Source organism: Macrotis lagotis, chromosome 7, assembly GCF_037893015.1.
Source record: "Macrotis lagotis isolate mMagLag1 chromosome 7, bilby.v1.9.chrom.fasta, whole genome shotgun sequence".
Lineage (NCBI taxonomy): Eukaryota > Metazoa > Chordata > Mammalia > Peramelemorphia > Peramelidae > Macrotis > Macrotis lagotis.
In genome coordinates this window covers 221925976-221942868 of record NC_133664.1, presented here as the reverse complement: position 1 = coordinate 221942868, position 16893 = coordinate 221925976, and the positions used below count along the sequence as shown (strand labels likewise).

General features: G+C 34.8%; 1 protein-coding gene across 4 annotated transcripts in view; it reads left to right on the top strand.

Annotated features, from left to right (window-relative positions):
* The window catches only part of ADIPOR2 (adiponectin receptor 2), a 77176-nt gene that overhangs the window by 25201 nt on the left and 35082 nt on the right, over positions 1–16893 (top strand). For all 4 annotated transcript variants that reach the window (XM_074194993.1, XM_074194994.1, XM_074194991.1 and 1 more), the window contains one exon: positions 7308–7566. In XM_074194993.1, coding sequence (XP_074051094.1) covers positions 7393–7566 — 174 coding nt within the window. In that variant the 5' untranslated portion in view covers positions 7308–7392. The remainder of the gene's footprint in view (positions 1–7307; positions 7567–16893) is intronic.

The window sequence follows — 16893 nt, the reverse complement described above, 5'->3', positions numbered from 1 at the left end:
AATTTTGTCTCTGATATTCTGGAGACTTCCTTTTAGAGTCATTTTCAGGAGATCATTCATAAGGTTCTTATCTCTATCTGGTTATAATAGATTTGGACAGTTTTTATTTATGATTTCTTGAAATAAAATTTTATGTTCCAGGCAGTACAGTGATTTTAGAAATTCCTTTTCTTTGACTTGTTTTCCCTTTTTTCCATTTCAGATATTTTTATATCAGATATTTAAAATTTTCTTCCATTTTCCTAGTCTTTTCATATTCTAATATTGTTTGATCTCTTCTGTTTTTCAAGGATTAAATTCTGGAATAAGGTTTACCACCTTTTAAACTAATTATTTACCCTTCAGTTCTTTCCTAATTTTATTTTATTTTAATTTATTTAATTTATTTTATTTTCATTTAATATTTAATTTAATTTCTCAGTATTCATGTAGTTCTTTTGAAAAATGATTCTTTAAATCTCTGTTGTGGAGTTAGATTTGCAGTAATCTTAGACAATTGCTTCATTTTATTTACTCACATCTCCAGTTTTGTTTCCTGAATTAAGACTTTATGACAGATTCATGTCATTATTTTTTTGCATGTTCTTGGTCTTTTCTTGGCTCTCCTGAATTTTTGAATTGACCACTTCCAGGGTTTATTCCTCCATCTTTGAGATTCATAACTCTGAATCTTTAAGTTTTGCTATTTCAGGACAGTGTTCTTGAGATCCTATAGCTTCTGCTTGGGCAGTCCAGATAAGCTGATCATTAATTACTACCTGTTAATGCTTACCTACTGCTGCTCCTAGTTGTTTACACAGTCTGGGGCTTTCTGACCTTCTTGGAGCTTTCTGACCTTGGAGCTTTCTGAGGGGAGCTCTCTACTTTTGCAGCTTTTTGACATAGAGCCATAAGACCTCATCTTTGATCACATAGACTTTGTTAACTGACTTTATGTAGCCCTAATTGGAAGATGTCACTGGGCCAATTTATTGGGTTTCTTACATTGTTATTTGGTCTGATTTTGCTAGAGTAAGTATTCTTAAAGAAGTATATAAAACATAAAGAAAATATACTTCTCTTGTTCTGTAAGAGCCCAAATTCTTTGGCTTATACATTAGACAAGATGAAGAGAGCACTGGATTTTGGAATCAATGCATGTTTCAAACTTACTGTTGCTATAATGTTGGACAAGTTAAAAAAACTTCTTTACTTTCTTAATCTGTAAAATGATTGGTTTGGATTTAATGTTCTTTAAGGTCCCTTCTAGTTCTAAATCAGTGATCCTATAGACCAGTATCACTGTAACCTCTCTCTCTCTCTCTCTCTCTCTCTCTCTCACACACACACACACACACACACACACACACAATTTAAATTAAATTAAATTAACTTTTCCTTCCAGAGTTCAGAAATCCTTAGGAAAATCAAATTTCTTGAATACCAAGTTCATATACAGCAGTTCTGGATATTACTTTTTCCAGCCTCACTGTTAAATTTTATTTTTCAGAGTTGCCTGCAATATTGAAAAGTTATGATTTGTGTAGGTTGACAGAGCCTTGTTAGACTTGATCCCAAATTTTTCTAACCTTGGAATGGAATACTCTGAGATACTTTTCATCTCAAATTCTTTTATTTACTCTGAGGTCAACTTTTTATACTTTTTATACTTTGTACCACAAAAACCTAAGCCTAGATTAGAAGTAGTTAGTGGTTTGTCTCCATATTCACAACTGGATAGGGAGATGAGTTATCTTCTGATGCTAGGTTGAGTGACCTTGAATAAGTCATTTACCTTCTGTATATGTTAATTTTCTCATTGGTTAAATGAGGAGGTTAGACTAGATGATTTATAAGACACCTTATAGTTCAAGTATATAACTGAATAAGTTAAAAATAAACAGAACTAAATTAACAGGAAAGAAATATTTAAATTAAATGAAATAATTGACTCTCATTTTCCCATTTGGATCTTCAGGATTGACTTCTATCATCAGATTTTACTTTTGCCAGCTCATACTCAGTTAAACAACATAAGTAGCATTTATACAATTAAAGTCATTTTCAAAAGTACTGTGCCAGATTTTTGGCTCTTCCTCTGTGTTCTGAGGTCTTCACATTGAGGTCTACCATTGAATTTTTAGATCTGAAACCTTGATGTATGAAATAATATGCAACGCTTCAATCCATGAACAAGCTATTCACATTGTTTCATATACCTGAGATAGAATACTTTTTCCTCAAGCAGCTTTACTTTTTTTACTGGTTTTTGCAAGGCAATGGATTTAATTGTTCAGTTCATTTCTTTATCTCATCTCCATACTTGAGTTATCAAACTAATTTATTTTAGTTTAATTTATTTATTGAGCGATAAAATAAAAAGATGCTGTTTTTGTTCTGTTAGTTCATTGAGAACATTTAATGCTTTCGGAATTTCACAATTTTAGATTTTGATTTAAGCTTTGTTTTTAAAATAATTGGAAACTTTTTGGCTTTGCATTGCATATTTATAATTGTTACCTAAATTTTTCAGGTATCTGTAATTTTATCAGGTTAGATATTCCTCAGAAACTTTGGAGTTAAACTGCTTTGGCTAAAATATTCAACCTTCTAAGGTTAGCCAGCCTTGTGGTGAATTTTTCTAAATTTAATGTGACTGGTCCTCAATGTAAAAAAAAAAAAAGACAGTCTGGTTTTGTTTTGTTTTGTTTTCAGTCTATACTGAAAGTTTTTCTAGCTTGGTTAGTACTGGTAAGACCTTATGCTCTATTGACAGATTTTTAATAATTCAGATTCCCTTCAACATAACTAAGCATTGTATGAGAATTTCCATTCAAGAACTTACTTGCTAAACTAAAAAACAAAATGTTCATATGACACTGATCACCCCTCTCCAAGTGGCAGTTTCTTTTTTCCTCCTTTTGACAACCAGATTATCTAGATTAAGCTTTCATTTATGTAGTGATTCTTGACTCTTTTGTGATTTATTAGTGCAACACATCCCACTAAGAATTTGTTTTTGTTTTGAAGTTTTTAATGCTTTAGCATGGTATAAGAGAGATTAGATACTGTTGCTTTTAATTCTACATGCATTTGGAATAAAAATTTATGCAGAGACTTATTAAATATGATAGATTTTTGCAGATCATATGGAAAATGATTTGTATTCCTGTGTATTTTCTTGATTTTCTTTTTTAAAATTTTCTTACTGTGAACTTAATTCGACAAACATGAATATTTCATTATATGAAGAACTTCCTGTGTAGTATGATAATAAACTTTTCTGGAAAACCTTTAATGAAACCTTATGATTGGGCCTTCATATATTGTTGTTCATATTTGATCTGTACTGCTGATACTTTCTTTTTCTTAACATTCATATAGGGAATTCAGAAAGGAATAGTTGCATTTACAGTAAACTATGGATTTTCATATATTATATAATAAAATAATTTGAATTGAATGAAGACTCCCATTTTCTGTTCAAGATTCATAATAGGCTTTGGGATGCAGTTCTAATTATTTATAACTCAGCTACTGTGATGTAGAGTGGTCTTGAGGTTTCCTTGGCTGTAAAAAAGGGATAATAAACTTCCTTGATTTATATGTAATTTATATGTAGACTTGTTATGGTGTATAAATATGAATATGATGAACTACATATGAACTACAAAATGAAGAAAGGGATGTTTTCAGAAAACTTGTATGATCGGAGGCAAAGTGAAATTAACAGAACCAGAAGAACAGCACTATTGAAAAACTTAGGGGCTCTGATCAACAAATATATAAATATGGGTGCTTTTAATTCTACATGCATTTGGAATAAAAATTTATGCAGATACTAACCAGTATTTAATACTGTAAGACACCAGTATTTAATCTCTCTTATACCATGCTAAAGCATTAAAAAACTTAAAAACACCTGATCCAAAACAATGTATATCTAAAAATAATTGAGTCATTTGATTCTTATAGTTTCAGCGAGTATGATACCTCTTATTTAGAGTAGAAACTCTCCACTCATCTAGCGTCTCAACTCATTTGTAGTTTTTAGGAGATAAAAGTGACTTCCCTAAATTCACACAACTAGGAAAGAATATGTCAGTTAGTTATAGGACAGTGAATTATTTTTATCTCCTTTTTGCCTGTTCAAATTGTTAGATTAGATTTTTTACGTGTTTTAGGAAACATTGCATTGTACTGATCTTTGATGTAATCAGTACGTCATCTGGAAAAAGAACATATGAATCTTCTATAGTATATCTCTCACATGGACTTCTTTATTTTTCAAGCTTGTTCTTTGTTTTATGTTTTTCCTTTTATTTTCTTAAAGAACATCTCCTCCCTCCACCTCCCACTCCTTCACCAACCCCATGTATTTCTTCCTTACTTCCCCTTTCATCTTTCTTTCAAGGAAGACTTGAATTCAAATCCAGACTCAGAAACTTAATAACATTGTGACCCTGGATAATTAATCTTTGTTTGCCTCAATCCACTAGAAAGGAACTAGCAAACCACTCTAGTATCTTTGCCAAAAAAAAAAAATACATGACAGTATGGTTCAAGGAGTCAGAAAGAGCCTGACACAACTGAATAAACAAGAGATATTCATATAGCTATATCTATATATCAGTATCTATTATTCTTTTTTCCACAGTAATGCTCTTTATAAATTCTGATATTTTTTGTTCTTTAAGATATCATGAAATAATGGTGCCTGGTGGCCTCAAAATTGTTCTCTCTTGCTTGAATCTCATGTGTACACTTGGGCTGATCTAGCTGTTTTTCTCATCTTTGTTTTCTTTAGTACCACATGTTCAAATGGTTTGTTTGCATTAGTATTGCTCTAGAACCTTTTTATAGAATAGGACAATCTGTAGGAGACAAGATTCTTAACATTTTTGTTTATTACCAATCATTCTGGCTTTATTTTTTCCTTCAAAATATATTTTAAAAAATATCTTGGAGCAGCTAGGCGACGCAGTACATAGAGCCCCAGCGCTGGAGTCAGGAGGACTTGAGTTCAAATTTGGTCTCGGGCACTTAATAATTGCTTTGCTGTATGACCTTGGGCAATCCACTTAACCCTGTAGTCTCAAAAAAAATTTTAAAATATCTTTACATTTCTCTCATACCACCCAATTTCTTGAGCGATTTCTTATTATAATGAATAATAAAAAAGGAGGGAAAACAAAGACTCAAAAACTAATGAACTAATGAATGAATGAACATCAAAAACTAATGGACATCAAAAAGTTTTATGTATCCCCTATTTCTGAAGAGCAGTGTCGGGAAAATGCCTCCTTATATCTCTTCATTAGAGTAAAGCTTTGTCATAATTTTAGTGTTCATTTGTTATTCTTTCCATTTAATATTTATCATTGTTGATATTATTTATAATGTTTTCCTGGTTTTCATACTTTACATCAGTTTCTTTAGGTTTTTCCATGTTTGTCTGTATTCAGCTTTTTCATAGTTTATATTTATAGCACATTAATATTCCATTATATTTGTGTAATCATTCAACCAAAATGCATTTATTAAGAGATTACCCTGTTAATTACCATGCTAATCTTAGGGGATATAGAGAGACAGAAAATACAGTCCCTAACCTTAAGGTGCTTAGTCTGTTCTCATGGGTAAGAAAACTTAAATAAGTCAGATCGTAGATTGTAAATAGAGAATAGATAGAAGGAATCCTTAGAGTGATGGGGGGATATTGGAATGGGCCTCAGATTAGGAGAATATTCTAGGGATGGAGAACAGCCAGCAAAAAAGACACAAAGAAGGTGAATGGAGTGTTGGCTGTGATGAACAGTAAAGTAGGCTGATATGGCTAGCTTGTATAGTATAAGGGCAAGAGTAGGTTGTAAGGCAACGGTTAAAGTGGGAAAGTACCAGGTTTGAAGAACTTTAAACGTCAAAGAAAAGATTTATATTTGAGCTACAAGGTAATAAAACTGTGACTCTATTGGTTCTTTCTCTGGAGATGGATAGCATTTTTCATCATGAATCCTTCAGAATTGTTTTAATTATTGTTTTGCTGAGAATAGCTAAATCATCCACAATTTATCATTGTACAGCATTGCTATTACTGTGTACAATTTTCTCCTGGTTCTTCTCACTTCATGTTGCATCAGTTCATGTAAATCCTAGTTTTATGGAAGTATCCTTTTCATCATTTCTTAGATTACAATAGTGCCATCACTAGCATGATAGTATTTTTGTCACAAATTATACCATAACTTGTTCAGCCATTCCCCATTAATTGGGAAAGGACACTCCTTTGAAAGTTATAATTGCTGTATCACCATTCATCCAAAAATGGGCATTTTCCTCCCTCTGGTTCTTTTACTATATTTATCTTTTTTCTGTAACCTCTTGCCTACCTATGTCCCCTTCCCTAATGTTACATCCCTCCTTGCCTACTATTTTCTAAATATTCAATTCAATAAAATATTAAGTACCTACTATGTAGACTATGTTAAGTGCTAGGACAAATTGGAAAAAGAAAGCCATTCTTGCCTCCTAGGAGCTCACTATCTAATGGGAAAAGATAACAAGAACAATGAAACTTAGAAAGCTAGTGAGTGAAAGGAGACAACAGACCTTACCCTGCCCAGGGTCATTTTGTTGTTTAGAGTTAAAATTACATAGAGCTGTAGAAGGGAAGTGGAATGAGTTGGTAGTCCAATTTCTGCCTTCTATAAAGGAAAACTTTGGAAGGAATTTAGTACTCTATCCTCAGAGACAAGGGGAAGCTATCTCTTTCATTAGACTGTAATCTTGAGGGCAGGGAATATCTTTGGTTTTTGTATTTATATCTCCAGCATTTGTCAGAGTACTTGGCACATAGTAATTCTCAATAAATGCTTGATTCATTTATGAATTACATCCTTAAAGGATTTTGTGATTCATAATAATAATTCTTTTTCTATAGTGTATTACGATTTTCAAAGTACTTTGCCTACAACAGCCTTGAAAATAATTCTTACAAGTATATTTATCCCCTTCCCCTTTTTTATATGAAGAAACAAATTTATGGAGGTTGTCACTAGTAGTATCAAATGATTAGTTAAAATTAGAATTCTAATCTAGGTTTCCTGGCTCTAAATCCAGTATTTTTTTTTTTTACTATACCACAATACAGAAGTATATAGGAAATAGCTGTAAGATTTAGTTACGCTAGAATATTTTAAGATTTCTTTGTCGTACTACTATGATAAACTCCCGTTTTACTTTAAATTTTCTTAAATTCTTCTTTTAATTTTTTCTTTTTTTCCATGAAATGATTTTTTGATTCTAAATTTTATTTTTCTTTTCCTTAGGACTACAAGATTGTTTTGAGAGAATATCTTCCCAGAAGAGGGAACAGAAAGAGAAACATCTTTGCAGAAAAGACCTTGGTATCTCATGAACGAAACAGCAGATCTCGTATCGGGGTGCAACAGTACTCCGGAGCCAGTTATACGGCTCAGAAAAGGTTACCAATTTGATGTTTCAGAAAAAGGTCATAATGATAGCCATCGAGGAGAAGACCAGGAACCCCTTTTAGTGGCATCCAATCCCTATTCCCATTTCAAAAAAGTAAGTAGGTGACAGAAGGGTTACAATTAAAATAGCACTAGAGATCTTAGAAGACAATCATTTTTAAAATGATCATAGCTTTGTTTGTTGAGAGGAAGCCATTAATGTCAGTTTTTCAGAGTAGAAAGATTTCAGTTTAGCATCTTGTCAGTTGGCTTAGACATTATGTCTTTTGTAGGTTTTTCTTTTTAAATACATTTTTTCAATTTTCATTATAAAATTTGGAAATGGTGATCACATGGTTATCCATTGTGTTGAAATTTGAATCTTTTGCTAGGACAAATTAGAATGTAAATTGTAAAACTTGTTAACTGTAATAATATTTTTTCACAGCAACCAGCTTTCTTCTGTTGCCCATGTTTCATTTATAACGCTCATATAGACTTTTTGAACAAATATGGCCTTTTGGGAAATATTCTAGCTTATCAAACTTTTCTCAGCATATCTTGGTGTCAGTACAATTTGGAAAACAGAAGGAATTGCTTCTTCAGATTTACTTTTGTCTGCCAAAGGGAAAGAACAGTTTTTAAAAAGCTACAAATAGAGCAAAACAGAGTTGTAAATGCGAGAATAGTAGGAGGAAGTTAATTTTGTAGATTATCTGTTTCATTTTGTTTGTGTGCTCAGAAACTCTGATACTATAAAAACAAAGTATACACTAAAAATGTAAGACACCAAGTGACTGTCCATTTACTATGGACTGTTGCCATTGATCATAGAATGGATTTTATACTTCTTAGCATCTTGTTGGTTTGAATTTTAAAGACTTCTTTTTCTTTAAAACTTTAATGTTATTTTAGACTATAATAACCAGCCAGGGAAGCCTAAGCTGAAGTCCCAATCATGTTCTTGATAACACTTTAGTAGAACATATTAGAGGGATGTATGTCTGTTTAATGTGAGCAGTGGACAGAAAAATCATACTTTTAGAGCTGGGAGGGACCTTAGAAGTTATCTAATACAGCCTCCTTATTTTACAATTATTAAAAAATCTGAGATTCTGGAAAGTGAAGTGACTTGTTCAGATTTACAAAGGTAGTTATCAGTAATTCCAGAATTTGAATTCTTCTGATTCCATAGCAGGCACTATTCCCTTGACCAGCAGTTATGGGATATCTTTTTTGTTTTTTTGGTTTTTTTTTTTAGGTTTTTGCAAGGCAAACGGGGTTAAGTGGCTTGCCCAAGGCCACACAGCTAGGTAATTATTAAGTGTCTGAGACCGGATTTGAACCCAGGTACTTCTGACTCCAAGGCCGGTACTTTATCCACTAGGCCACTTAGCCGCCCCTAGTTATGGGATATCTTAACTGTCCTTAAATAGTGTGACAAAATAAAACCTGGAAGTTAATCCTCCTTGGAGGAAGAATAACAGATATATAGCCCTGTATTTCCTTCTATTTTGGTATATAAGTCAATGTCTAAGTTAAGGTCCCTTTAGAAGAATGGCCACATAAATATGGAAATAGTTGTGAGAAACTTTGGAAAGAAGATGGATGTGAGTATAACTATTTATTTAACAAATGCTTTGTACTTGACAAGTTGCCTTTAGCCATATTATTCTGCATGGTAAAGATTGGTAAAGAATATAATTTCAAATACTTGATATATTTTCTTTGTTTTCTTGAAATCCTGAAAATTGTTCAGATAGACTATGATCTGTTAGGAGAAGAAGATTAAGGAAATATGCCATTCTTTTACTCTTTTTTTTTTTTGGATTGTCTATACTTTTAGGTGCCTCATGTGATTGTGAAGGCCCTATTTTTTTTTAATTTACTTTTTATTAAAGATATTATTTGAGTTTTACAATTTTCCCCCAATCTTGCTTCCCTCCCCCCACCCCACAGATAGCACTCTGTTAGTCTTTACTTTGTTTCCATGTTGTACCTTGATCCAAATTGGGCGTGATGAGAGAGAAATCATATCTTTAAAGAGAACAGAATTCTCAGAGGTAACAAGATCAGACAATAAGATATCTGGTTTTTTTTTTCTAAATTAAAGGGAATAGTCCTTGTACTTTGTTCAAACTCCACAGCTCCTTATCTGGATACAGATGGTACTCTACTTTGCAGACAGCCCAAAATTGTTCCCAATTGTTGCACTGATGGAATGAGCAAGTCCTTCAAGGTTGAACATCATTCCCATGTTGCTGCAGTGTTTTTCTGGTTCTGCTCATCTCACTCAGCATCAGTTCATGCAAATCCCTCCAGGTTTCCCTGAAATCCCGTCCCTCCTGGTTTCTAATAGAACAATAGTGTTCCATGACATACATATACCACAGTTTGCTAAGCCATTCCCCAATTGAAGGACATTTACTGGATTTCCAATTCTTTGCCACCACAAACAGGGCTGCTATAAATATTTTTGTACAAGTAACATTTTTACCCTTTTTCCTCATCTCTTCAGGGTATAGACCCAGTAGTAGTATTGCTGGGTGAAAGGGTATGCACATTTTGTTGCCCTTTGGGCATAGTTCCAAATAGCTCTCCAGAAGGGTTGGATGAGTTCACAGCTCCACCAACAGTGTAATAGTGCCCCAGATTTCCCACATCCCTTCCAACAATGATCATTATCCTTCCTGGTCATACTGGCCAATCTGAGAAGTGTGAGGTGGTACCTCAGAGAAGCTTTAATTTGCATTTCTCTAATAATTAATGATTTAGAGCATTTTTTCATATGGCTATAGTGTGCTTTGATCTCCTCATTTGTAAATTGTCTTTGCATATCCTTTAACCATTTGTCAATTGGGGAATGGCTTTTTGTTTTAAAAATATGACTCAGTTCTCTGTATATTTTAGAAATGAGTCCTTTGTCAGAATCATTAGTTGTAAAGATTGTTTCCCAATTTTCTTTTGATCTTTATTACATTGGTTTTATTTGTGCAAAAGCTTTTTAATTTAATGTAATCGAAATCATCTAATTGGTTTTTGGTGATGTTCTCCAGCTCTTCCTTAGTCATAAGCTGTTCCCCTTTCCATAGATCTGACAGGTAGACTAGTCCTTGATCTTCTAATTTGCTTATAGTATTGTTTTTTATGTCTAAGTCCTGTAACCATTTGGATCTTATCTTGGTAAAGGGTGTGAGGTGTTGGTCTAATCTAAGTTTCTTCCATACTAACTTCCAATTATCCCAGCAGTTTTTATCAAAGAGGAAGTTTTTATCCCAATGGCCAGACTCTTTGGGTTTATCAAACAGCAGATTACTATAATTGTCTCCTGCTTTTACACCTAGTCTATTCCACTGGTCTAACACTATTTCTTAGCCAATACCAAACAGTTTTGATGACTGAGGCTTTATAATATAATTTTAGATTGGGTAGTGCTAAGCCACCTTTGTTTGCACTTTTTTTCATTAAGCTCCTGGCAATTCTTGACTTTTTATTTCTCCATATGAATTTACTTAGAATTTTTTCTAACTCATTGAAGTAATTTTTTGGAATTTTGATTGGTAGGGCACTAAACAGATAGTTTAGTTTTGGTAGAATTGTCATTTTTATTATATTAGCTCTCCCTATCTATGAGCAGTTGATATTTGCTCAGTTATTTAAATCTGATTTAATTTGTGTGAGAAGTGTTTTATAATTGTTTTCAAAAAGATTCTGAGTCTGTCTTGGCAAATGGACTCCCAAATATTTTACACTGTCTGAGGTTACTTTGAATGGGATTTCTCTTTCTAGCTCTTCCTGCTGTTTCTTGCTAGACATATATAGAAAAGTTGAGGATTTATGAGGGTTTATTTTATAACCTGCAACTTTGCTAAAATTGCTAATTGTTTCCAGTAGTTTTTTTGATGATTTCTTGGGATTCTCTAGGTAGACCATCATATCATCTGCAAAGAGTGAGAGTTTTGTCTCTTCCTTCCCAGTTCTAATTCCTTCAATTTCTTTTTCTTCTCTGATTGCTGATGCTAATAGTTCTAATACAATATTGAATAGTAGTGGTGATAATGGGCACCCTTGTTTCACCCCTGATCTTATTGGGAATGCCTCTAGCCTCTCCCCATTGAATATAATGCTTGTTGATGGTTTCAGATAGACACTGCTCATTATTTTAAGGAACAGTCCATTTATTCCTACACTCTCTAGTGTTTTTATTTGGAATGGATGCTGTATTTTGTCAAAAGCCTTTTCAGCATCTATTGACATGATCATATGATTTCTGATAGGTTTGTTGTTGATATAATTGAGTATACTATCAGTTTTCCTAATATTGAAACAACCCTGCATTCCTGGAATAAATCCTACTTGACCGTAATGTATTATCCTAGTGATGACTTATTGTAGTCGTTTTGCTAAGATTTTATTTAGGATTTTTGCATCTATATTCATCAGGGAAATAGGTCTATAATTTTCTTTCTCTGTTTTAACTGGTTTAGGTAACAGTACCATATTGGTTTCATAGAAAGAGTTAGGCAGAGTTCCATCTTTCCCTATTTTTCCAGAGTTTATATAGTATTGGAACCATTTGTTCCCTAAATGTTTGGTAGAATTCACTTGTGAATCCATCAGGCCCTGGAGATTTTTTTTTAGGGAGTTCACTAATGGCTTGTTGAATTTCTTTTTCTGAGATAGGGTTGTTTAGGTATTTAATCTCTTCTTCATTTAACCTGGGCAACTTATATTTTTGTAAATATTCATCCATTTCACTTAGATTATCAAATTTATTGGCATAGAGTTGGGCAAAATAATTTCAAATTATTACTTTAATTTCCTCCTCATTGGTGGTGAGTTCACCTTTTTCCATTTATAATACTAACAATTTGGTTTTCTTCTTTTTTTAAATCAAATTGACCAGAGGTTTATCAATTTTATTGGTTTTTTTGCTTTCAATTTTATTAATTTCTCCTTTAATTTTTAGAATTTCTAATTTGGTATTTGATTGGGGATTTTTGATTTGTTCTTTCTCTAATTTTTTTAGTTGCATGTTTAGTTCATTGATTTCCTCTTTCTCCAATTTATTCATATAAGCATTTAGAGCTATAATAGATCCTCTGAGAGTCACTTTGAATGAATGCCATAGTTTTTGGTATGTTGTTTCATTATTATCATTATCTAGGATAAATTGGTTAATTCTTTCTATAATTTGTTTTTTGGTCCACTCATTTTTTTAAAATGAGGTTATTCAGTTTCCAATTAGTTCTGGGTCTATATCTCCTTGGCCCAGTGTTGCATATGACTTTTATTGCATTGTAATCTGAGAAAGATGTATTCACTATTTCTGTCTTCCTGCAGTTGATCATTAGGTTTTTATGTCCTAGTACATGGTCAATTTTTGTATAAGTTCCATGTACTGCAGAGAAAAAGGTATATTCCTTTCTATCCCCATTCAGTTTCCTCCATATGTCTACCATATCTAATTTTTCTAACAATCTATTTACCTCCCTAATTTCTTTCTTGTTTGTTTTATGATTCGATTTATCTAGATCTGATAGCTGGAGGTTGAGGTCTCCCACTAGTAGAGTTTTGCGGTCTATATCTTCCTGTAGTTCTTTCAGCTTCTCCTCTAAGAATTTGGGTGCTGTCCCCCTGGGTGCATATATATTCAATATTGAAATGACTTTAGTGTCTATGGTACCTTTTAGGAGAATAAAGTTTCCTTCCTTATCTCTTTTAACACTGTCTATTTTTGCTGCTGCTTTGTCTGAGATAAGGATTGCTACCCCTGCTTTTTTTTTACTTCAGCTGAAGCAAAATATATTTTGCTCCAACCTTTTACCTTTACTCTATATGTATCTCTCTGCTTCAGATGAATTTCTTGTTAGCAGCATATTGTCATATTCTGGTTTTTAATCCACTCGCTATTTGCTTTTGTTTTAAGGGAGAGTTCATCCCATTCACATTCAAGGTTATGATTACTAATTCTTTATTGCCATGCCCTCTGTACTATCTTCCCTCTTTTTGTATTTCCCCCCCTTCCCCCCTTTTATCCATATTCCCCAGTATTTTGTTTCTGAATACCACCCCCTTCAGTATGTCTGCACTCCTATATCACACCCTCCCCTTTCTTTCCCCTTTCCCTTTTTACCTTTTTCCCTTCCTTTCCTTTTGTTATTTTCCCTTATTTCCCCCACTCCCCTTTTCCCCTTTTAATACTTGAAAGGTTAGATGTTTTATAATTTAACAGAGTATGTGTAGATTGACTTTAAGCCAAGTCTGATGAGAAGAAGATTCAGGTGTTTCTCCTCTGCTCTCTTCTTCCCCTCTATTACCATAGGTTTTTTGTCCCTCTTAGTGTAATGAAATTTGTCCCATTCAGTCCCCTCCCTCCTCCTGTCTCTTTCCTGTCCCCCTTTTTAGGGAGGTAGTGAATTTTTTTAGATCATTCTATCTAATTCATAGAAAATTCTGAGTGTCTGTCCCTTCTAGTTCAGTATATTTTATTGAATAGAGTCAAAATTCCTGAGAGTTATTAGAGTCTTTCTCCCAAGGGGGGTTAAAGCCACTTACATCCCATTAGATAGCAGTCTCATGGATCGGTCATGGATGTCCCATCATTTCTGGCTAGGGATATTCTCTCTGTTAGAGTTACATTTCTCAGGATTTATGAGAGTCTCTTCCCCCCACCTCCATGCTGGGATATAGCCAGTTTCAACTTACTGGATCGCATTTTTTCTCCCTTTTACTGCCCCCCTTTTTTTTAACCTTTTCATGTATCTCTTGAACCTCCCGTTTGATGTCCAAATTTTCTGTTTAGCTTTGGTCTTTTCATCAGGAGTATTTGGTATTCTTCCAGTTCATTAAATGTCCATCTTTTCCCCTGGAAGTGAAGGCTCAGCTTTGTGCAAAAGTAGATTCTTGCCTGCATTCCAAGCTCTCTTGCTCTTCGAAATATCTTGTTCCAGGCCCTTTGATCCCTTAATTTTGATGCATCCAGGTCCTGCGTGATCCTTATTGTGGCTCCTTGATACTTAAATTGTTTCTTTCTGGCTGCTTGCAGGATTTTCTCTTTTATTTGATAGTTCTGGAATTTGGCCACAACATTCCTTGGTGTTTTCATTTTAGGATCTTTTTCTGGTGGGGGATCGATGTACTCTTTCAATAACTACTTTGCCCTCTGATTCCATGATATCAGGGCAGTTTTCCATCACTAGATCCTGTAATATAAGTCCAGGCTTTTTTTGTCTTCAATGTTTTCAGGAAGTCCTATAATTTTCAGGTTGCCCCTCCTCAATCTATTCTTGAGGTCAGTGGTTTTGTTGATGAGGTATTTTACATTTGCTTCTATTTTTTCTATTTTTTTATTTTGTTTAACTGACTCTTGCTGTTTCATGGAGTCATTAGTTTCTGTAGACTACATTCTTTTTTGGGGGGAGGAGTTTTCTTCATTAACCTTTTGCAACTCCTTTTCCAGTTGGTCAATTCTACTGTTGAAAGAGCTTTCCATTTGACCAATTGAGGTTTTTGAGAGTTAATTTCTTTTTGCATTTGCTTATTTGAGGATCTGAGAGATTTATTTTCCTTTTGTACTTTCTAAGGTTTTGTTTTCTTGTTGCAAGGTATTGTCTCTCCCAAATTTTTAAGCTCCTAACTTATTTCTTCAAGGAAGTCTTTCTGTGCTGGAGACCAGATTGTATTCTCCTCAGAGGTTCCAGGTCTCTCTGAGTTGGGGTCTTTCCCTTCCAGGAATTTTTCTATGGATCCAACTTTCCGCTGACCCTTCTTTATGCTAAGACCTTGAGTTGGGGGGGGCCTGGTTCCCCTGGGCTTGGGATCGCCAAAGGCTTTACTGAGTACAGTTTCTCTGGCTGGCCAGTAGGAGGTGCTGGTTGCTTTCCTCTGGAGTATCTGTGACCTGGGTTTCGAGACCTTCTCCCTTTGCTTGAGGAAAGGAATTGGAGCTATTGAATTCTTTTGCCTTCTATCAGTGGTGGGCTTTACCCTGGCCTGAGGTCATTCCTCAGCTGGGCTGGTTCTTTTGCTCACACACCTGGGCCTGAGGCAGAAGTAGTTTGCAATTGTTTGTTTTGGAGGAGGTGGCTGTGCAATGGAAGCATGGACTGAGAGTTTTTCAGACTGGAGGAGCCAGCCCAGAGATGTCGTCCACAGCCCTCCTGTACCAGACCTCTCCCCACAGCCCCCTCCCCAAGCTCCAGGGGGACAGTACCAACACCAGTGCCCCCCGCTTCCCCGCGGACTCAAGCTCCCCTCGTCCAGCCCCACCGCTGATCCAGCAGGTCGGGCTCTCGGGCCCCCAGACTGCCAATCTGACCAATCCGGGGCCGATCCCCCCCCCCCCCCCCCCCCAGCCCAGACCCACCCACCAGCACTCAGCCAAGGCTGCTGAGGGAGACAAATCCTGAGGCAGATGTTCTTTCTTCTAGCTTTTCTTTCTGAATTTTGTGGGTCGGATTTCTTTTAAGAGGTTTGTTTCATGTGATAGATGGGGAAGAGATCAGGAGACTTTAGAACTGTGCCTGTCTTCTCTCTGCCATCTTGGCTGGAAGTCCATTCTTTTACTCTTAATGAAGTTATGTCAACTGGCAGAGAAAATTTTTTGCCATTTGGAAACATTTTTATAAGTATTTATATTTCCGTGCCACTGTAACCTAAATATAGATGACAGGATATAGAGAAATGGAAGAGAGCTCAGAGGTCAATGAGTTCGCCTCTCTTAAACATTTATTATGTGCCTACAAAATATGCCTGTACATTAGCTATGCTTCATTTCTCTGGTGAGAAAACAAACAAAGTAGCTAATTTGTACAGCACATGTTAGAACAGCTCTGGTCTCTAAATTTATAGGCCAGTGTATTCCCCCATTAAATTGTACTCTGTAGCCTTTGCTATTGTGGGTGGCTAATGATCATCCTATCATAGAATCATAAGTGAAAGTCAGTTGTTTTTGTTTTTTAAGGCAGTGGGGTTAAGTGACTTGCCCAAGGTCACACAGCTAGGCAATTAATTAATTGTCTGAGGCCTGGATTTGAACTTCAGGTACTCCTGATTCCAGGGCTGGTGCTATATCCACTGTGCCACTTGGCTGCCCTGAAAGTCAGTTGTTAACTAACTACATTACTTGAAGGATTCTGTCACTTAAATCTGACTTGATTTCTAGTGTGTAATAAAATTCCATTCAGCAAACATTTATCAGGCAGTTGCAAAGTGTTGTCTGTTGTGCTATATTCTCCCTTTAGGCTTAGTATTTCATGTGTAAATCTCTTAAAACCATTTTATACTAAACCTTTGAATCATCAATTCCCTTGACCAGAAGTTATGGGATATCTGACAAAATAAGACCTGATTCACTGATTCCCCATTCTGACTTTATTTATCTCCACTTTCTAAATCTGCTGTCAACTTCTTTAATGTTTCATCAAACACTGCCCTAGAG